This window comes from Amphiprion ocellaris, chromosome 3 (assembly GCF_022539595.1).
Source record: "Amphiprion ocellaris isolate individual 3 ecotype Okinawa chromosome 3, ASM2253959v1, whole genome shotgun sequence".
Classification (NCBI taxonomy): Eukaryota; Metazoa; Chordata; class Actinopteri; family Pomacentridae; genus Amphiprion; species Amphiprion ocellaris.
Genome location: NC_072768.1, coordinates 13,371,771 through 13,392,833, shown reverse-complemented (window position 1 = coordinate 13,392,833; position 21,063 = coordinate 13,371,771). Strand labels below are relative to the sequence as shown.

The 21,063-nt window shown below is 40.0% G+C and overlaps 2 protein-coding genes across 15 annotated transcripts in view; one reads left to right on the top strand and one right to left on the bottom strand.

Annotated features, from left to right (window-relative positions):
- Positions 1-16,498, bottom strand: part of LOC111582151 (transmembrane protein 80-like) — a 26,893-nt gene extending 10,395 nt beyond the window's left edge. For 2 of the 3 annotated variants that reach the window (XM_055009405.1, XM_035957447.2), the window contains exons 1-2: positions 16,359-16,493; positions 211-295 (exon numbers count right to left, since the gene is read on the bottom strand). The gene's annotated coding sequence lies outside the window, so the exon portion shown is untranslated. Of the gene's footprint in view, positions 1-210; positions 296-16,358 lie in introns of all 3 variants that reach the window. The other variant, XM_035957448.2, reaches the window with a different exon arrangement.
- myrf (myelin regulatory factor) overlaps positions 1-21,063 on the top strand; it is a 21,295-nt gene extending 232 nt beyond the window's left edge. The window contains exons 2-28 of one of the 12 annotated variants that reach the window (XM_035957442.2): positions 4,348-4,391; positions 9,135-9,225; positions 9,364-9,657; positions 10,104-10,165; positions 10,807-11,029; positions 11,110-11,237; positions 11,401-11,515; positions 12,794-12,989; positions 13,088-13,164; positions 13,260-13,370; positions 13,468-13,573; positions 15,422-15,622; positions 15,863-15,971; positions 16,189-16,298; positions 16,394-16,554; positions 16,680-16,752; positions 16,835-16,917; positions 17,029-17,097; positions 17,202-17,285; positions 17,506-17,573; positions 17,674-17,748; positions 17,833-18,063; positions 18,234-18,327; positions 18,557-18,619; positions 19,126-19,231; positions 19,415-19,489; positions 19,596-21,063. In XM_035957442.2, coding sequence (XP_035813335.2) covers positions 4,373-4,391; positions 9,135-9,225; positions 9,364-9,657; positions 10,104-10,165; positions 10,807-11,029; positions 11,110-11,237; positions 11,401-11,515; positions 12,794-12,989; positions 13,088-13,164; positions 13,260-13,370; positions 13,468-13,573; positions 15,422-15,622; positions 15,863-15,971; positions 16,189-16,298; positions 16,394-16,554; positions 16,680-16,752; positions 16,835-16,917; positions 17,029-17,097; positions 17,202-17,285; positions 17,506-17,573; positions 17,674-17,748; positions 17,833-18,063; positions 18,234-18,327; positions 18,557-18,619; positions 19,126-19,231; positions 19,415-19,489; positions 19,596-19,676 — 3,105 coding nt within the window. In that variant the 5' untranslated portion in view covers positions 4,348-4,372 and the 3' untranslated portion in view covers positions 19,677-21,063. Of the gene's footprint in view, positions 1-4,347; positions 4,392-9,134; positions 9,226-9,363; positions 9,658-9,932; positions 10,018-10,103; positions 10,166-10,806; positions 11,030-11,109; positions 11,238-11,400; positions 11,516-12,793; positions 12,990-13,087; positions 13,165-13,259; positions 13,371-13,467; positions 13,574-15,421; positions 15,623-15,862; positions 15,972-16,188; positions 16,299-16,393; positions 16,555-16,679; positions 16,753-16,834; positions 16,918-17,028; positions 17,098-17,201; positions 17,286-17,505; positions 17,574-17,673; positions 17,749-17,832; positions 18,064-18,233; positions 18,328-18,556; positions 18,620-19,125; positions 19,232-19,414; positions 19,490-19,595 lie in introns of those variants that run through there. The other 11 variants (XM_055009403.1, XM_023290661.3, XM_023290659.3 and 8 more) reach the window with 11 other exon arrangements.

Sequence of the window (21,063 nt, the reverse complement as noted above, 5' to 3'; positions counted from 1 at the left end):
AATTTTTCACAGCTTCTCTGACTTTTAAATAGTTTTTTATGAAGGAAAAAAGTGCTTTTACTGTTATTCTTGTCACCTCCAAGTTTCCCTACCAGGTGAGCTGCAATGTTCAGTGTGACCTCAGTGTCAAAAAGCCTGATTTAAACTGTCCGCATACACTACACAAGGCAGGTGGTCAACTTAAAAAGAGAATAATTACAGTGATCTTACATTAGTTTCTTCTCTTTGACAGTTTGCCAGACATTTCATGCACTGCTCTCTCCTTTCCAATTCCACTTTCCCCTTTGCTGTTCACCTTAAAAAACAAAATAGTAAGAGTTCAGGAGGGTGCAGGGAGCAAAAGTGCTGCTGATGGGTAACAGATCACATTAAACTGGGAATCCTAAGGGGGAAAAAAGAGGTGGAGGAGGGTGGGGTTGAGGGTTGAAAGGGTGTAGGAATTCAAGTTAAGATAAATGGTGTGTTTTGCAAGTGTGCTGTGGCACAGTGTGTGTGTGAGTGTGTGTGTGTGTGTGTGTGTGTGTGTTAGAAACATGAGTGATGTGACTTGAAGCAGTGATGCAGTGTTGGTCACCAGATTGCAACATAAACATGAGCTAAACCAGTAATTTATAGTTAAATATGTAAATGATGCTTCATAAAGACACAAAGATTGAGATTTTAATGGGTGAATCTATTTTTTTTAAATATAAGAACAGTTTATATCCAACTTTTTTAAGTACACCTGAGTTGAGTTGAACAACTTCACTGAATTAAAATCAATTAATTAGTAAAATTTTTAGCATGTCCGTGACTTTGTGAACCTTTTTCTGTTCCTTCTGATCTGTTCCTGCAGTAAATTTCACATTGCATGCTGTCCTATGAACATTAGAAGAGTTTTTCTGTGCAATCTGTGAATCAATCTATAATTTACTTTCATTAGAGTTTTATATTAAATAAACAAGCGTTCGAGAAGACGTCAGGTGCACATAAAAACACGTCCCACATAATAAGTTATCTGTGAGGACACTATGCACTTTATAATAGTATACACTGAGTGCTGACTTAAATATACACAGCCATCCATGACTGTCAGAGGTTCCTCGCCATTCTGACAGGAATTTAGTGTGTTTACATTCTTGCTTTGGGAGTAAGAGACATGTTCTTACTTTGGCTTTATTTCAGCCACCCTTGCTTGGACTAAAATGTCAACTTGTCCAGGAGAAGTAGTATACAGTAGGTGCTGACTTAGATGCTTATTTTCCTATTTCATTCTAGCCTCCCAAGTGATACTGAGCACCTAATTATGTTTGTGTCTGATCATAAATTCAGGATTTCAGAGAATCACACCTTGGATTTAAATTAGTAACAAAGAGTGTTACCAGTAAGTCTTAAAGTGTTATATAATTCATAACTAGTAAAAAAAATAGGTGCCTGTTCATCTTTGCCCTTTGGCTAAAACAAACACACACTCACACAGATGCACACACACACACGGGCACACACACACACTTAAGCCACTAATGGATTTCAGTGCCGTTAAACAGTGTTTTAATAGGATTAGTGAAATATGTATACGTTCACATTAATGTACATTCCTGGCATAGCCCCGGTGGCTGTTAAAACACAATGAGGTGAGACTGGTGTGTCTCTGGGTATTTGGCCTCTCGCTCTCTCTGACTCCATTAGAGTGACAGTGAGCAGACAGGCCGAGGAGGTGAGATAGTGCAGACTCAGGGTGGAGAGAGGCTGGTCTGTTGAGAGAAACCCAGCTAAAACCACCAACCCCCTCAAAACTTGACCTTCTCCTCCCTGACTCACTTCAGACAACAAACCGTGAGCCGTGTGCTCAAACAAAGGATCAAGGATTTGTCGTTGTGTTTCGTTGCAAGTAACGCACCATCCAAAGTCAACCAAATACTGGGTTAAAGGATAAGTCACACTGACTGTGTTTCATTTTTCAGCCTCATAATGAGTAAGAACTGAAACATTTGTGTACAATGTGATTCATGATGATTTTTTTTATTTATTAGTTTGCTTTTTTGCCACTGAAAAAAGTGCAAACCCAGCAGATGTTACATGAATGTCTGTGAGGCTGCAATAATACTTAGGTTAGCTTTGAATGCTAACATCAGAATTACAACTCCAGCCAACAGTTATTTTATCAAGTATAGATGTGTGACAAATTAAAGGAAAATCCAACATAAAGTGTCTTAGTGAGCGTTGGACCAGCTTTTGATTCTCCACGTATCTGAGCTCTACTGGAGGGATGAAATCTACACTTTCAAAACATATTTTGGTGTTTTGATGATAGTGAGCGAGGTCTAACATGTCAGTCCAAAATCTCCTGTAAGTGTTCAACTCAGTTGAGATCTGCTGACTACAAAGGTCAAAGCGTCTGGTTCATCATTTTCATCAAATCATTCAGTGTCCTTATGGATGGAGACATTGTCATCATGGGAGAGACCAATCCCATCAGGATAGAAATGTTACATCAGAGGATAAAGGTGATCACTCGGATCTACTTTGTATTTATTTACAGTGACTGGATCTAAACCATGCCAGCCTAACAGAGCCACTGGATCCTCTCACTGTAAAGGTCAAGGGTTCATATTTTTCCTTTTTACAGTCAACTGTCTGTAGCTGCAATTTATTTTCATTATTAATTGCTTCATTATTTGGTCTGTAAAATGTTACAAATGGACATTAGAATATCCTCCAAATGCAATTCAGTTTACAGATACATAAGACAAAGAAAATTTCTCACAACTGAGTAGATAAAACCAGTGCTGTAAATGCATCTGCAGTACTTTAGGTACAAAAAAGAAACAAACAATGAATCAGTTAAAATAAGTACAGTAACGGGAGTAGCCAAGAAATAAGATTGCAATCTAAATCTATAATGCAGATGGGTAAGCCACTGCTTTTGGCCATGAGTATTGGACAAAGTATTGACCAAGAGGTAGGACAAAATGTCAGCACCTCAGCAAAGTCGACACAATTCATGAGTTAACTTAATGTTAAAGATCCATCCTCTGGGCACTCTGTATGTCTGTAAATTTAATGTCAATCGACCCAACAGTTGGTAAGACATTACATTTTCAGTTGACTGCTGTGAACTGATTCACTGTCACTGCCATCCACGGAGTCACGGCACTAATGTGGCTAAAACCCATTCGGTCTTAAATGAAGTCATGCAGGTGAAGGATTGTGTTGTTAATGTACCTGCTAAATGTAAAAGTTTGACCATGCTCACCTCCTCACCATCTAAATCTAAAAATGGATTAATCATGTTCTTCGTTCACGGACAACTCATCACCTGAGTTACTATATGAAAATTCCCATCACTGCACTCCCACAGTAGTTGCGAATAATGGATCTGAAGGTTGCCGTCCATCTTGTAAAACCTGTGTGAAAACAGACTAGGTCTGGAAGGTTCCTCTGATTTATGGTTTCAGTGGAGAATTCCTGCTGGAGGAATGTATTGTTTTTGAGCAGTCGGGCTTATTGCGCTTTCTAGCAGGTTTTATTTTTCATTGTTGTGCCTCACTCCCATCAGTGCAGACTGCCAACTTAGTAATCCTCAGCTAGGTTATGTTGTTTATGGTTAAACTTGACTTCATGAGCGTGAGTCACTTCTTGTGGTCACGTTTGTGGGTAAAAATGGTAACAAAACTGTTGCGTGGTGTGAAGAATCAGAGACGTTTGGACCACATCTCAGATGTCTTCATGAATCTAATTAGTAATAATCAGTGGTAAATGCAGGTTTGTAAGGGTTGTGTGTTTAAAATTTAGTTGTTAAAAACAAAAAAATCTAAATTCTGACCAATATCCCTGCAAGCAAGTTTGTCATAGTCTCCCTCATGCTGCTCTATATTCGTCTGTCTCCATGTCTTCTTCTGTCATTGTCTCGCCATGTCTCTGTAAGTCTGTCTAGCTCTGGCGTTCAAACTCGACCTCACATTTGTAGCGCTTCATTATTTTCCAGCGTCTCTCCGTGTCCCGTCCCAGCCTTGTTCCTCCTGTAATCTCCTGAGCCAGGTCCGCCGGTGCGACCAGTGCTTGTGTGCGACAAGGACTGTGTGTGGTAGCCTGGTACAGCCCTTTCTCATGACTGGGAAATAATCCTCATTATAACACTCTCCGAGCCTTTCTCACACACATACACACACACTCGGCCACATACACAATATGCTTTTGCATTTAGGCATGCACGCGCAGACACACACACACACACACACACACACACACACACACATTTGTTAGCCTGATCTGCGACTCTCAGGTCTGCAGAAGAAAGTCTTTCAGCCCGAGCAGGGAAACATGTGAAAAATAGACAGGAATTGTTCTTCTCATCTTCTGTTTCAGGTGTTTTCATCTCAAGGACTTCAACATGCTTTGGCTACGTGCAGGTACTCTGAGCCACTCTGTCCGCTCTGCTTCTATCTAGACGTGATTTATTAGTCTCTATCTGATGAGGGGCTTTCTGCTCATATAACTTCATAATCTCTGTGTCATAGTGATGCTTCTCAGTCTTTTACCAGTAACTCTGTCTTGTAAACAAACCCAGAAGGTCTGCAAATCTCAGGCACTGGCAGACCTGTCTAACACTTTGTAGTGATGATTTGAAACATTCACTTATCTGTATCTGTATCTGTATGTGTGTTCAACTGTACGCTGTAGGAACAGTCCCCATGTTTCTACACTGAGCTGCATTTTCCAGAAGAAAAGAGAGATTGTTTGCTTGTGGACAGTGATTGTATTGACATTGCTGGGATCCTTCAGGTTATTTTTAGTGGATTTTTGTGTGTAGGCCAAATATGGCAGAGAAAAACAGATAAATAGAGAACATCATTCAAATCAGGCCTTTTTGAAAATCAAAAAGTGCCCAAATATATAGGAAAATGTCTTTTGGCACCTTGTTCTTTACTGTAGTCAAATATAAATACATACATTCTGCAATCATCAGTTTTAATGTTGTTCACAAGCTTGTACGTTTTGTATTGGTGTTCACTCTTCAGAAGGTGTATCCACAGCTATAGCCAAGTTCATTCTAGTCTAACTGTTAACATGGACTTTGTTCCTTCTTCGTTAAGTTACTCTGAAAGTGTTTAATTATTAACACATACATGTGAGCGCATGCAGATCTCATTTGGAAGTAAAAATCAGTTAGAAATTTTGTTCAAATTCAGCGTTTGTGCTCCTTCAGAGGGGTTTTCTAGACTGACAGTGGCACTGATGATAATTAAGTCAAGTCAGTTTAACTTGTTGTATAACTAAAGTGACAAATTCCTGTCGAGGAGTTTTACAATCTGTACAGCATATGACATGAGGAGGAATCTGTCATCTGAGACAAAGAGGCACACAAAGCAACGTACAAATATAAGTGTAGACAATCAGCATGACATATCTATATATTGCGAAGACTGTGATCCAGGAAGATGTCAAGCAATTGATATAAGATCCACATGATCTCATCCCAGAGTCAGAGAGACAAGACATCGTTTTAAGTAATTATTTTTTTTAAAAACATGGAAAGAAAAGGTAAAACATACTTTTGACTGAATGATATGAGTCAAATAATGTTTCATGGACGCTCACACACTCAGTCGTCTGTGTTACAACCAAGGCATTGAAAGGGTGGCATAACACACACACACACACACACTCATACGCACACAAACAAACAAGTGCGCGCTTACACGCGTATGCTCACACACACACACAGACACACACACTCCCCTCACAGCCCCTAATCTCTCAAAAGGCGAGTCTGTATCGAAGTTGGACTGACAATCATTTCACTGTTCGTCGTTGAACACAGCTGGACAGAGAAAAACATAGAGGACAGGGAAATTTACACATCCAGTCCACAGCGACTCACGCTGAACTGATTCAGTGATTTGGAGGTTACAGATACTAAATTTATGTTGCTATTCTTTCCCCCCCACACACATGACATTCAAGTACATCCTGAACTACCTTTAATTATGAGAAAACTAAGTTGTGATGTAAAGCTGTAACGGTGAAAGTGTCTGAGTCAGAACAAAGATACTGTAACTGTTCTCAGAGCTCATCTTCATCAGATGATATGTGGCAAGAGAATCAGTGTGGCTGGATGTACTCTTGCTTTAGCTCCTATCTTCCAATCAGTGCTCTATTAATTGAGCCTCAACCTAGAGTCTGATCTTAATGTCATGGTTTTGTTTTTTTGTTAACATAGACTCACTTTGCATTTCACTAACTTTATTAGTTCTGTCCAGCTCATTACTAGCTCTTGTGATCTTATTGCACCAATGAAAAATTGTATCCTGACATTTAGTATATCGACTTTGAACTGCTTGACATATTTTTTCAATGCTGCCATACAGTGATCAATGGGACTAACTATGGTTTTTTCATCAGTTTTAATTAGTATTCAGCAACATAATTTTGTGTAACGCTGAAAGTGAAAAGGCTTATTATGACCACATACATTGGGGTACATGCAGATTGATAGATGAATGAAAGCGATCAATAACTTAAATTTTTGTGCTTGAGTTTGCCATCATAAAATATTCTTATGTCTATACACATGGTATTAACCATTACATAAGAGTATTACTGTGGCTCAGCTCCAAAATCATGTGTACAAAGGTTAAACAAGGGCTGATGAAACATCTGTTTTCTCATGTACCAGTCTTCTAAAGGTTCACCGCAGCAAATTAAAACAGCTATGATCACTAATTTAACTATAACAGAGAGTCAGAATGAAAACAGTAGGACAGGGGTCACTGATTGTAATGAACCTAAAGAACTCACTTCAGCTTTATGATGCTTTATAGTAAGTTTGTACTTGTTTAGCTGGTGGGCTTCAACTTTATTATTCTGGTTCACTGTCATCATTTTCAGTGTTATAGCTGTTTCATGAACTCTGCGAAGTAATGAATGATGTGAGGAGCCCAATGTTTCCCTCAGTTGTTGGAAGAGACCAAAAGAGAGCTAAAACTGAGTTAATACTGGATTTAGATTTTCCAGGTGACCAAAAAAGACTACACCTGAATGCTACTGTATAAATAAGCTAGCAGGTTTGTATTAACTTACATGTCACTTCTATTTTTATCAAATGCTTCCATTGCCTCCAATTGAACACGATAATGGTTTATTGCAGGTTTCAGTAATTTAAATGCTTGTTTTGTTTCCTCTGTATACTGAAGTCAAGTCAACATATTTCTATAGATCAAATCACAAATTTGTCACACAGCCTGATAGAAAGCACATCGCTGCTTGGAGGTAATCCCCAGCATTTTGGTGAAAAGATCCAATTTTTTGTTATGCTTACACCTACACTTTGCACAGTTTTATCCAATGAAGGGCCCTAAGTGAGAGATAGTATAGTATCTAACTTTAAGAAATACAATTAACATAACTTGATTTTTGTTGGTCTGGGTCTTGAACTTGTTCCACTGTTGACTTGAACTCAACTGTCTCTTGGACACAAAGGTGGTCTTGACTGCTGCTCTGTTTCACGTTTTCTCCTCATCATTCCCTCCTTGGACATCTAACTTGCCTTCTGCCTTCTTTGCCCCTGCTCTCCTCAGCCTCCATCTGTCTACCCTCCCCTCTCTACTTTTCGTTATCAGGCCTGCCAGCTTTAATTTACTGCCTCTTTGGGTGGGGTGCACATCTGGATCTTATTTTAGGGGGAACCATCCTGCATTTCTCCCCTTGCACTGGCATGTATTAAGAGACATTAACCATCTGTTTCTATCCAGTGAAGAAAGACAGTCGGTTTCACCCATAAATACGACAACATAAGGATTTATAATGTTAAATAATAGAGTTTGATTTGAGACAAGTGGTTTGGTTTGTGGTTTTGATGACTAAAAGTTTCAGTTGATGTTAATTCTGCTTTAAATATTAGTCACAGGATATTATGAGCTATTAAGACATTTGTGAAAAACTATAGAAATGTATGGAGAAGGTTAAAAGAGCTGTGACATTAATACTGGCAGTGACATTTGTGTTGGTTTCTGATGCAGAGCTGTGTTAGTAGTAGACAAAAAAGTAAAAGGAGAATTTTTTCCAATGCTAACACAAAAATTCCTTGCATTCCCAACTGAGTAGCTGCTTAATCTATCAGAGAAAGAGTAAGTGTGTGTGTGAGGGTGAGAGAAAAGAGAAAGACTGGGGTTGCCTGCCCACCGTCTTTATAGCAGGTCCTTACCCTCTGCTTTACCCCCTTTGTGTGATTCCCCCTCCTCATTCTCAGTCACTCTGTTCCCAGCATCTTTAATTTGGGACAAGAAGTGACCGCTTTAAAGAAAATCTCCCTTTATTTTGTGTACCACAGGAAATATTTATTTATATAAACTAATTTACTCTGTTCCAAATATATGCATAAGCAAGTGCTTGTTCTACATGTTGGTGTTTTAAAGATTAAGTAGGGTCATGTGTTTGGGATTTGCGAGGCTTTGCTTATCAAAGGGTGAAAATGACCCGGGGGATGAAGAAAGAGGAGAATTTGGAAATTCTTAAATTACTTAATTACATTTATGTGCCATATCATCATATATTTTTTTTAAACTCGCAAAATGAAAAGAAGCAGTGTTTATTATCATAAACTAAAACTAAAGTTAAGAGAGGAAACTCAGATAACACAGTCTATGTAGTGATTGAGACATTGTGTTTTTTCTAAATGGGAAAAATGCAGCTGAAAACCATGAAATCAGTGATTCCAGTCTATATGTGTAACCAGTCAGAGGCACTGAATCATCAGTATGTCATCAGTATGTAATGCTGATTACCACCACATCCTTAGACTGTTGGTCGCTCCTGAAACCTTAATCTTTAAACTCTCTGTAAGCCAATCAGAGTTCTTCTTTTTACTTGATCTTTATATTTTGAACAGGATAATGACATTCCATGATATAAATACATTAATACAATTTAATCAACAAGTTCAATTCGTTATTACACCTTGTGGTGCAACCTGCTCACATCATCAGCGATGAACGTTATGTTGTTAGAAGTTTTACAGGGAATTGTTACGACACCAGCTCGTGTTGAAACCAGAGCTGCTGTGGCACTATGTGGAGCTGCTGAGAGATTCCTGTTGCTAATCCCCAGATGCTCTCCATCTCCCCTCCATGTTCCCAACCCTCCCTTCACCACAGGTCATGATATTACCAGTTCTCTGGAGCCAGCCAACATCGACACCAGTATCCTGGAAGAGTACATCAGCAAGGAGGACGATAGCACTGACATGTCAGTAGGGACTCCGAACCGACCCGCCAACGTCAAAACAACATGCACCAACCAAATCAGATCATGTCGTTACAAAGGAATTTGTTTTTCCTGATAAGGCTAATGCCTTTTTTTCTTCCTCTTCTTTTTCTCTCCCAGCTGTTTCTCAGAGGTCCACAGCACCCCAGGACCAAATTACTCATCTCCCCAGGCAGGAGTGTCCTCCTCCGGAGGGTTAGTGTGTGGTGTAAGCCCCCCTATTCCACTGCGCCAAGGAGCCCCTCCACCCGGGCCCCCTAGCTGTCAGAACGCCTACCCCCCAGGTCCATCCCTGGGCCTCCGACACAGCTACCCCTGCCTGGGACAACAACAGCAGCAGCACCAACACCAGCAGCAGCAGCAGCAGCAGCAGGGTCACATCAAACCTGAACACAGGGGCCATTACGCTCCAGGGTGAGCAGCAAAGCAGACATTTAGAGATGCAAGAAGGAGAAAATGGCACGAATTTATACTTTGGATTGTTTAAGACATGGTCAAGATGCGGACAAACACCCTACTACAGGTCCATTGTGCAATCAATACATGATCAAGCTTCATTTGTACAAATAAAGCATTGGCTGGTCAAGAGGGGGAGGGAGACTGATAAGAGACAGAGAGAAAGAGAGTCAAATTACATCCTGCACAAAAAGTCTGACGCACACAATCCTGTGTAAAGAACCTCTACACTACTGTGATCCCAAAGGAGAGTTTCTCCCTTAAATATGATGGCAGCTTAGAAAATAAGAGGAACTATAAGCCCAACTTTCAAGCATGGTACTATTTCAAAGATATATAGAATTTTAAATTCTGATATTGTTGAGTTTGTGAATGTGATATATACTGCTTTTCTGTTTTTTTAGGACACTACCTGAGTCCCCTCCAGACTCCAGCTCTGAGCCGTACTCTCCTCAGCAAGTGAATGGTAAGAGACATGTTTGTTGTCTCCATAAAAAGCAATGTTTTATTTAGGAAAGAGAAAATGAGAGCAAGTAGCCAACAAAATGGTGTTTTAATCTGTAAAGCACTCAAACACTAAAGTATTTGGACTGTGTGTGGGTCAGAGGAACTTCTCAGGTTAAGTCAATATCTGTTACTCATCACTTCAGGGTATCTGAAGAGAGCATAAAGACAAGGAGAAACTCAAGTTCATTTGCAAACAAATCAAGAGATAAGGACACTAAAGGAAGCTGGTGTCCGTCTTCCGTCTTAATGTACAGTTTATAAAGAACATCTAGATATGTATTTTTTCAACAAAATCAGCCTTAATGAGCTCATTTGTTTCAGGTGAAAGATGTTTGGCAACGTTCAAGTGAAGCAGCTACAAAACTCAAAGTCATTTCTTGGCACTCACACACCTGTGTTGGTCTTACCTATTAGTGAAAAGGTGTGGAATAGTGCTATCTGATGGGCATTTCTCCAGTTCGACACAATGGAAAATACCTTTAACCAAGGTTGGAGGAGAGTTAAACAAACGGCTGCATGACATGCAAAACATAGAGACTGTGATCAGATGTAGTCGGCAGGAAAACCAGGAACTATAATCAACATTACGCTCCTTTTCAGATCCTCACATGATCAGGACCATGACACCAGAGAACATGTGTCACATGACTCCAACGCCACCCCTCCCGCCGCACGGCCACTATCCCAGCATGCATCGGGACATGTACCTGAAGCCAGAGCCCATGATATCGCAGTATCCTATTGGTCCAGCCACGAGTGGAAGCGGAGACATGCAGCAGACGCAGATGCTCCATCAGTTACTGCAGCATCCTCAGGGCCAAGAGTGAGTTATGAAGATACACAGGAGGGAGGGGTTGTGTTTCTACTTTGTATTGTAACAGACGGAATGATTGAAGTAAGTAGTATGTGTGTTTCTGTTTCCTCTCACAGCAGCATCCCAGTTCATCAGGCTAAGAAGAGGAAGCACTCTGACTCTCCTAACAGCACCCTGAATTCCCAAATCCTCACAGGTATCATCAAACAAGAACCAGGTAGGCAGGCATCTTTCTTTCCTTCCTCACCTCCTCTACCTTACCTCCTCTGTCCTACCCTTAAACGCTCACAAAGATAAAGACTTTTACAGAATAGTTGTAAACATTCCCAGTCTTCGTCTGTCACATTTTAATAGCTGGTATTTCAAACTGTTTGTCACAGGTTTAATGCAGGATGCAGACAACGCCTACCTGGACCCAAATTATCAGTGCATTAAGTGGCAGCCTCATCAGCAGAACAAGTGGACTCCACTATATGATGCCAACTGCAAAGAGCTGTGGGTGGAATTTATTTTGGCATACCTGTACATGTTGAGCTCTTTGGAACAAAAAGCACTCAAAGTACTCCACAGAGAGTCAAAAAAAATGAAAGGAGTTTTAATTGGTTAAATGCATAATTCAACAGAGTATACAGCGGGAGTGGCAAAGAAATAGCGGGGTTGCCGAGGTCTACAAATTCCTCAGTGGTGAGCTGTGCGGGGGAGTGAACGAGCGCAGGGTTTCGGCTCAGAAAGACAACGTGAGGAGGGGGTAAAGGGAAAAATTAGTGTGCACCTACTTGTGCTTTTACAGTGCCAAAATAAAAAGAAGTATAGATAGGGAGGAAGGTTAGAATGAACTCACAAGACCTTTCAGATATGTTATCAAAACCACCTGGTCGACCATCACAACTTTTAGCACACCACACCTTCGTGACAGAAGAGAGGGTTTTCATCTGCTTCAAAACAGACGAAGTGTTTCAGAGGCTCTTAGCCCTTAGTGTTGTAAAAGCTGCGGCAAAACAACTGAAGTCAAGGGGCCCTCGGGGGATTTCCAAGGGTCCAATACAGTGACGCAAAGTTTATTTAACAACAGTGTCATTGATTTAAAGTTTAAAATCTAGTTTTTTACCCTCTTAACATGCCGTGTGGTGTTTTTTTTATATGCTAGATGTCCCATGATCAAAATAAGGAGTCAACAGTGAACCGATAACCACGTCAAACACACAAATCTAGACTTCTGGGGTTTCAGTAACAAACCTAAGGAACCAATCCTGTCAACTTGCAGGGTGCAGATTTCTATATCATTATTCTTCTTCAGAATCAGTTTGTGGTTCGAAGATGCATGGCTGAACTACTCCAATATTACAACTCGCTATTTTGTAGAGTAGCTTCACAGTGTCTGAGCAGTGTCGTAGGTGAGCTGGTGTGCTGGAGCTGCAAGAGATGTAAGACTTCTAATTAAAGTAACAGAGCTACATCTTAAGGATTGAAGGGCTAATTTTCATGGAAAAAATGATAATATGTAATTTTGAGGAACAGAAGAGTTATTAGGGATTTAATCAATGACTGACAGACAAAAGACTTATGGGTTTTAACATCTTGATAGTAGTTTTCATTTAACAGTAGAAACTGTCTACTTCTTTGCTAAACCGTGGATATAGCTTAACCACAGGTGCATCTATTGATAGACTTGCCTTAGTAGAATCCCCTGAAATGAAGTACAGAGTCTAATGTGAGGTAAAACATTTCCTGTTCTCATTATTAATGTGTCATAATTCCTTGCCTTGTCTTCAGTCCAATGCCAACCTACCGCGTTGACGCTGACAAAGGTTTCAACTTCTCCTTGGCTGACGATGCTTTTGTGTGCCAGAAGAAGAACCACTTCCAGGTCACAGTATACATCGGCATGCTCGGAGATCCTAAATACATCAAGACAAGTGATGGACTGCAGCCAATTGATTGCTTCTATCTCAAGCTCAATGGTGTAAAGGTAAAGGCAACACAGTGACAGATGTGGCAGTCTGGACGTGATGATAATTAGCTCTGCAGTGTATTTCATGGGTATATTGTTTCTCTCTTCATTGCCAGGTGGAAGCGATGAATCAGTCCATCAGTGTGGAGCAGTCACAGTCTGACCGCAGCAAGAGGCCCTTCAAGCCAGTGCTGTGAGTCTGAGGTCTTTATTTAAGTAGAAGCAGTAAAAATCTGCTGCAGGTGGATTTCTTTTGCATCGCGTCATTATGATGTTTGTCTCTTTCAGCGTCACTTTGCCCCCAGAGCAGGTCACGAAGGTCACAGTGGGGCGGCTCCACTTCAGCGAGACCACAGCAAATAACATGAGGAAGAAGGGAAAACCGAATCCTGATCAGAGGTGAGAGACATGCCCTCACAAGTAAACATAGGATACAGTTTGGTCACATCCAAATCTCCACTGGTCACATCTGCTGCTGCTGATTTTGTCCTTGCAGGTATTTCATGCTGGTGGTGGCGCTGCACGCTCAGTCCCACAGTCAGAGCTACACTGTGGCTGCTCAAGTGTCTGAGAGGATCATCGTCAGGGTAACGTCTGGCCATGTCTGTCTGCTTCCTACAACAATCATATCCCTTGTGAATGTGACTCCTTTCTCTTGGTCTGCTGTACACATCTTCCTGTAACACAGTGATTTTAAAATCACTGTGTTGCCCTCCCCATTTTCTCTGTATTTCATTCTTTTCATCTCTTTCTCTGTGTGGCTGTGATCCTCATTAAACTTCAAAGTACATTGTTTAGGAGAGTTTAGATTATGGATAAAAGTGCACTATCGTTGTCCAGCGAAAACCATATATCTTAGAAGTGTCAGCCTTTCAGAGCATAGAAATAATTTGCTTTATGGTGACGCTTTCTTTTTGCATTGACATTTTTTAAAAGTACAAAATGTAATGTATAATGTATTTATTAATCATTTAGTGTAATGTATTCAGTTTAAAAATTAGGAGAAGTAACCTGATTTTCAGTTTATCAAAAATGCTAAACTCCATGTATATATGGTTTTTATGAACAGCGATAGTATTGTGGGATTACAATGTGTAGTTAGCCGTAGTAACTTAAGGATAATTAGAAGAGCTATGTGATTGCTATATATTCATATTATTTACTTTTATTAGTCAATATGCTCACAGGAGATCATAACTTACTAGACAAATTTGTTCTTCTCTGTGAACACTGACCAAGCTTGCTTGCTTTCTTGCAGGAGGTTAGATAAGAAGATTGAGGTAAACTGGTTAGTTTAGCTTCACACACAGAACAGAAGCGAACAGCTAACTTTGCTCAGTCCAGTCTGACAAGGTCAGATCTTCTAACTGCTTATACTAGCAAAAAGTTCTGGGTTTGCGTGACATGTTCAGTCACATCAGAAATTAAATGTGTTTAAAGTTGTTCTGAGCAGCAACACAGGAAGGTAGATCATTGAAAAGCTGGCAATCATAGAGAGAGAGGTAAAGCAATATTATTTCCATTAAAAATGTCATAAATAACCATTTAACCCTCTGAACCTCAAACAATTTCTGGGTGTTTCTTTGCCTCTGCAACATATTTACTCACCATGAGCTCATTTTTCACTGCAATATAAAGTCCAGCACCACTATAACAGCACCACTGCCTTTTGTGCAGCACAACAAAATTATAATGCCATGAATTAAAAGAAAAAGACGAATGCTGAATTTCTATGAATATTTATTTTTTTAAAAATGGGATCAACATGTATAGCATCTTTTCAAGTGCCTACAGGTGTTACCAATATTGAAAATATAGTGACTATACATAATACATACTGTAAATGTTACATTTTTAAGTGTATTTCTATATTTGCCTCCCATCTACTCTGTGTAAACAAAGCCTGTAGCCAAAAAGTCAGTGGATTTTTGTCACGACTCTTGGTTGGGCTGAGTCACTGCAGACTTCATGGTTACACCAAAGAAGACACAAATACGGTTTGCAGAATAAAGTGATTTTGATGCCTAGATTTGGATATTTTCCTCAACTTAATTCATCACTGATGACTAGTTAGCAAGCTGAAAATCTGAAGATTCTTTCTGGTTTAAAAGTATTTAACTGTGATAAATGATGTAATTTTTGAGATTTCGCAAAATTAGGAAGAAGATAAGATACGTTTTTAAAACTGCTGGCAGTTTTTTGGGGTTCAGAATGTTAACAAATAAAAAAAAGAGAAAGCTGTCAGCTGTTTAATCTAGACATGAGGTGAGTGATGGGAGCAGTGACTTCCCATAGCCTGCACAATTTTCTTATCAACTCTTTACAAGAAAGCAAATAAGCGTATAAACTGTTATTTTGAGAGATTGCATTGTATTTTAAATATATTTTGGATTATGTTTTTAATATCTGAATCACAGATTCTCTGTCCCTCTTTGCTTTGTTTGTTACAGGCATCCAACCCGGGCCAATTTGAAAGTGACAACGAGGTGTTGTGGCAGCGCGGCCAACTGCCAGACTCAGTCTACCACCACGGCAGAGTCGGGATTAATACGGACCGACCCGACGAGGCCCTTGTTGTCCACGGCAACCTGAAGGTCATGGGATCTCTGGTCCACCCGTCTGACATCAGGGCCAAAGAAAATGTCCAGGAGGTCAGGATGACTCTCAGTGTACATGCATATGAGTGTGTGTCTGTGTGTTCCTAAACTGTTTTGTGCTTGTCATCATGAATCACGTCATCCAAGCACCCACGGTCAGCACAGTCCACTGGCTGTGTGGTTAAACTGAGCTGTCTTTTTATTACACTTGACACACACTTTTTCATCTACAGCATGTGTATCGTCGTTTCATGCCATCTGCACAGGTGTCATTGTCATTCTGTCTACATGTAGGTCGACACCACAGACAATTTAAAACGGATTTCTCAGATGAGGCTGGTCCATTATCAATACAAGCCTGAGTTTGCTGCCACCGTGGGCATAGAGAACACTGCAGAGACCGGTAACAATTTCATCAATAACCTCTGTTCCAATTACAGTCTTTAATTCCAACATCTCATTTCTTTGTACACTGTATATCATGCTGTCATCTTAATGTCCTCATATTTATCTGTCATTTGCCACATGTGCATGTTAAGCAAGCACATCCTTTATCTTGGCCTGCATTCATGCTTTTGTTGCTCTTCTTCACTTTTGCACTTGTTATGATCCTCATACAGGAGTGATTGCACAAGAAGTTCAACAAATCCTGCCTGAAGCAGTGAAGGAGGGGGGTGACGTGGTGTGTGCCAACGGAGAAACTATCCCCAACTTGTTAGTTGTCAACAAGGTAATGAATGCTCATATGGATATACAATACAGTGCTCACAGACAGCGTTTACATACTCACATTATCGGCTGTGATTGCTTCCCCTAATTTCAAAGGAGCGTATCTTTATGGAGAACGTCGGAGCAGTGAAGGAGCTGTGTAAGCTGACAGACAACCTGGAGACTCGTATTGACGAACTGGAGCGTTGGAGCCGCAAACTGGCCAAACTGCGTCGTCTTGACAGCATGAAGAGCACCGTGAGCGGAGGCACTGTCAGGTAGGAGACACAAGTAGAACTCAATGCAAAATAAGGCCTCAGAGCAGATTGTTACACATTCACAAAACATCTTGTATGAAGAGAACAGAATTAATAAATTACTTTTGGTTTTCCTGTCTGTGCAGCCAATCAGGAAGCTATTTTAGCAGGACAGGGAGCGGCCCACTCAAAAAGAAGCCAGTCAAACCTGGGAGCAAGGTCTGTGGTGATGATTTTTTCAAAATTGTAATGAGTTGGTGAACAGCAGCATTTTCAACACCTTTTCATTATTATATTGCAGAGCCCGCTTCCAGATCAGGGCTGCATCAGTCAGAAGTTCATGCAGGGAACCATCCTGGCACTGGTCATTGTCATGGCCTTCAGGTTAGAAGAGAAAAATGTTTGGGGAGGGAGCGGTGGGACATCAAGAAACCTGTTAGATCTGTGCACAGCCACGATGTGATAATGATGTACTGGATCTTTATTTGTCCACAGTGTCATTTCCATGTCCGTCCTCTATGTCCTCACTCTTCACCATAGAGGAGATGTCACCGAGAAAGATGGGTATGTACTTTTACGCCACAGACAATTAAGCTTTATAGTGAAATCCACCAATTTCTTCCTCTCCATTAAAATCTTTCTGTATAATCTGTCCCCACTTTCTGTAGCTATCTTCCTTCCTGTGTTCTCTACATCTCTTGGATGCCCATCTTCACTGCCACTGTAACTGTCTGTCCACCTGTCTGCCCATGGTACACTCAACACCTAGCTTTCTTGCTTTATTCCAATTTCTGATCTGCCCTTTCAGTCTTATCTTTGATTACTTAGCGGGGTGTTTCTTTAGTCCTGTCTGAAAGGAGAACATGAGTCACATATTGAAGCACCTTAAAATGCATTACCTTTGAAGTGTGTCGTTACTTTAACTAGAGCATGCATCTTGACCTCCTTTACTGTGTCACTGGTTCGATACAGGTCAAGTGCTGCACTGGGGTCCTCACGCAAGAGTCCAAATACTCCAATGTCAACCACCCCCGAACCAGGTGAAAGGAGGTCCTTACTCAGATCAAACTTCACTGTTTTGAAATTAATTCCTACTAACTTCATATGCTTTTGTTCTGTCTCTGCTTTCAAACCCTGCAGCTTGCTGTTCTACAACAGCCATAAACAACCAATCAGCTACCGTGTTGACATTGAGTAACAACCAATCCACACCAGGTAAAAACAAATATCTCAAATAATAAATGCATTCCTATATTGTACATATTTCCTCTGTGCATATTCAGTTTCTTTCTTCTCTAGTTTTAGGAAGCCTGGCTCCCACACCAGGCACTATTATGAAGAAGGCCAAGTCTAGACCAATGGAGAAGGATGGCCACAGTAGAAACCGTCTGAGTCACACCTCAGCACCCATGTACTTCGCCAAGTCCAAAAGGCCTGCTTCTACAGACCTGGACGGCGTGGGAGCCACCAACCGTCTGCCTGGGGGGCAGCAGCCGGTGCCACGCAGACAACGCAGCCTCCACACAAAGGGTAAAACCACAAACACAGCTCAGGCATGGCACTTTTTTCTCACACATAATATGCAGTATGCAAACAGAGTAAAGTCATTTGTTTGACGACTGCAAACAAAGCTTGTCTACGTACTCTATAAAGGAATGGTTTGGTGCTTGTAATGCAGCTATTTTTTTTTCTTTGTGCAGGAGGAAGGTCAGCTCCCTCTCTCACTAGTGTATATATCGTGGAGACAAACCAAGAAATCACAGCACAGAGTTGCCCACCAGCAGACAGCTGCAGGTATATGTGCAAAAGTGACTAATTTTGAGTTGATTTTGGATTACTTACAGGTAATTTGATGTGTCTTAGAAACTACAAGCAATAGAACAGCTTTCTTGTTCTTTGACTGTTTTTTAAGGTTTTATAAGGTTTAACTTATCTGTGCTGTATGTTTTGAATACCTTCTGCATAATTACAGTGTTAATTCATGTACGTTGTACATTGATACATCTTTTCTCTGTGTTTACAGCTATACAATATCACTTCATGGAAAAAGAAATTCCTCCATCTCACAAATCACTTTGCACATGATGTGAGTACACAAACACTGTCTACTGTTTGTAATGCATACATGCAATGGTAAGGTTTTGTTGTATGGGTCTGTGAATTCCTAGTGATTTCCTGGGAAGAATCACATGATCTGGAACTAATTGCACTCATGAAACACGTGAAATAGAGAGGGGTTAACTGGTACACTTTCATTTATTACCTTCAATGCATTGCTAACTAGCTCAGCCCCAGAGTATTGTACTCAGTGCACAACAGGTCAGCTTGACATCCAGAGTGTGCATATTTTTTTTTGACAGTGTAGCATCTGTAAAGAAAAATGCTGCCAATAATAAATGATGGAAGAATACATTTTTAACATCAGTTAAAATAAATCAGTTATTTCAAGGAAATTTGTCACTACTTTAAAACTCAGCGCAACTTTAATTTATATTTTTGCTATAATGAGTTCAAAATGCAGAATTTAATGTTCAATAAATTATTGGGAAATTGTTCAGACGCATGAAATAAAACATTTGCAATTCATTGCAGGTCTACAAACAGCATGTGGGTACGACAATGTGGAACAACCAGGGGACGGTTATGCCCCAACCACACAGAAACAGAGCTCTATAGTGGACAGAGGACATCAACAAAGGTATATAATGATACACATAATCATGGTCTCTAATATAATTACAACTTGTTTTCTTATTTTACCACCACAAGTATATGAAACAAGTATTATACTTATCAAAATGTGCTTCCTACTCAGTGTAAATTGCTTCTTTACTGATTTTGATATTCTCATGTTCTTTGATTCTTTCTGCTGCTCTTTCAGGGGACTCATCACCTGTGGTCACTGCCTGTTCTGTCCTTCCAGGACGTCACCTATCACTTCCGTGTCTCCCAGTCCGTGAGTAAACATGGCCACAAACATAAATTAATAACAATTCAGACACTGTGGATGAATTATAGGTGGATAACTAATGATTTTAACTCCAAATGCTTTTCATTGACAGAGTGAAGTGAGCTGTGCCACCGATGGAAAACCCTCATCATACTCTGACTACCATTTCATCATTCAGAGCAGCTGTGTGTGAGGAGGAAAATGATGCATCCCAGCATCTTTACAGTACACCATGTTTCTTCATTGCAGTTCCATTTGTATGCTGTTGTGATAGGATAGGGCTTTGTTTTATTATTGTACATTATTTTAAAGGTATTCTTACAGAACAAACTATATATTGTACCACTGCTCCAACTGTAATCCCCTCCATATGTATATGCATTAAGACATCTCTTTTTGCTGTGATCACTGGAGTTTTAAAGACTGTCAAAGTTTTTCTTTTCTGTCACTGGAAATGTTTTGCCACTGACAACTGTGTTGTATCACTGTTAACTGCCATTGAAAATTAACATCCATGAGTTTATAGCTCACTTTTTTGCTGATCACTATGTCTGCCATACTTAATATCAACCATAATTACTTTTTAGCAGCAAGTTCAGGCTAAAATATTGTAGATGACACTGCACACATTTTTGTTTTCTTTTGTAATACTATGAATCTATATGTACACTGAAATCAGTGTCACCTGAAAACAAAAATACTTTTCAATAGTTTTATACACTGGAGAGGAGCCTCAGTGAATCGTCGCATCTCGTGTTAAGAATATACCTCAGTAGTGCACACTGGCAAATCGTGGCTCTCTGCAGCGGAGCTTTGTGTTGAGGCCGCTGCAGTCGACTCTACTGCATCTGATTAAACACTGTACAGAGAGAGACATACTTTGGAGTATTTCTATCTCAATTGTGACACTGTATGAAACATCAAGATGTTACAGAGAATAATTGTGCAAATGACTACACTGAAAGCGTTCCTTAAGTGAAGGCACATATTTGAAAGACTCCCAAGTCATGATTATTTTTAGCTGATTCACTGGATGACATGTGTTAAGACTGGAGAAGTAAACAAAATGAACATGTATATACACTGACCATTCTTACCATCTGATAGTGGAAATGCAAGAGGTCCAACACTGACAATATTTCAAGAAACACTGGAATAGCTTACACTGTATTTTTGCTAACTGGACAATGGTGGTAAGGTAATAAGTGGCATAAATCATTTCAGGTGCATGCCCAATCATTTCTCTAAAATGATGCACCGTTGCTCAGAAGCTGCTTCAGCTTGGAAGATCTATTATATGTCATGATCATAAAGCTGAAAAGAAGTTTATGTACCAACGGTGCAGTGATAAAATTGGATATTATACACTGGACTCTTTCATGCTTTCCTCTAAATGTTTAAAATATTTTTCCTGTGCCTGTACAACTAAGAATATGCAGTAATAACACCTTTAATATGAAATATATGGGGTTGTTTTTTTTGTAAAACCTTTTCTTGTCTCAGAAGAATTCTTCACCAAATTTCACACACTATGCTTTAGTTGTGTTTGTTGATGTTTGCTATTAAATTCATATTCTGTC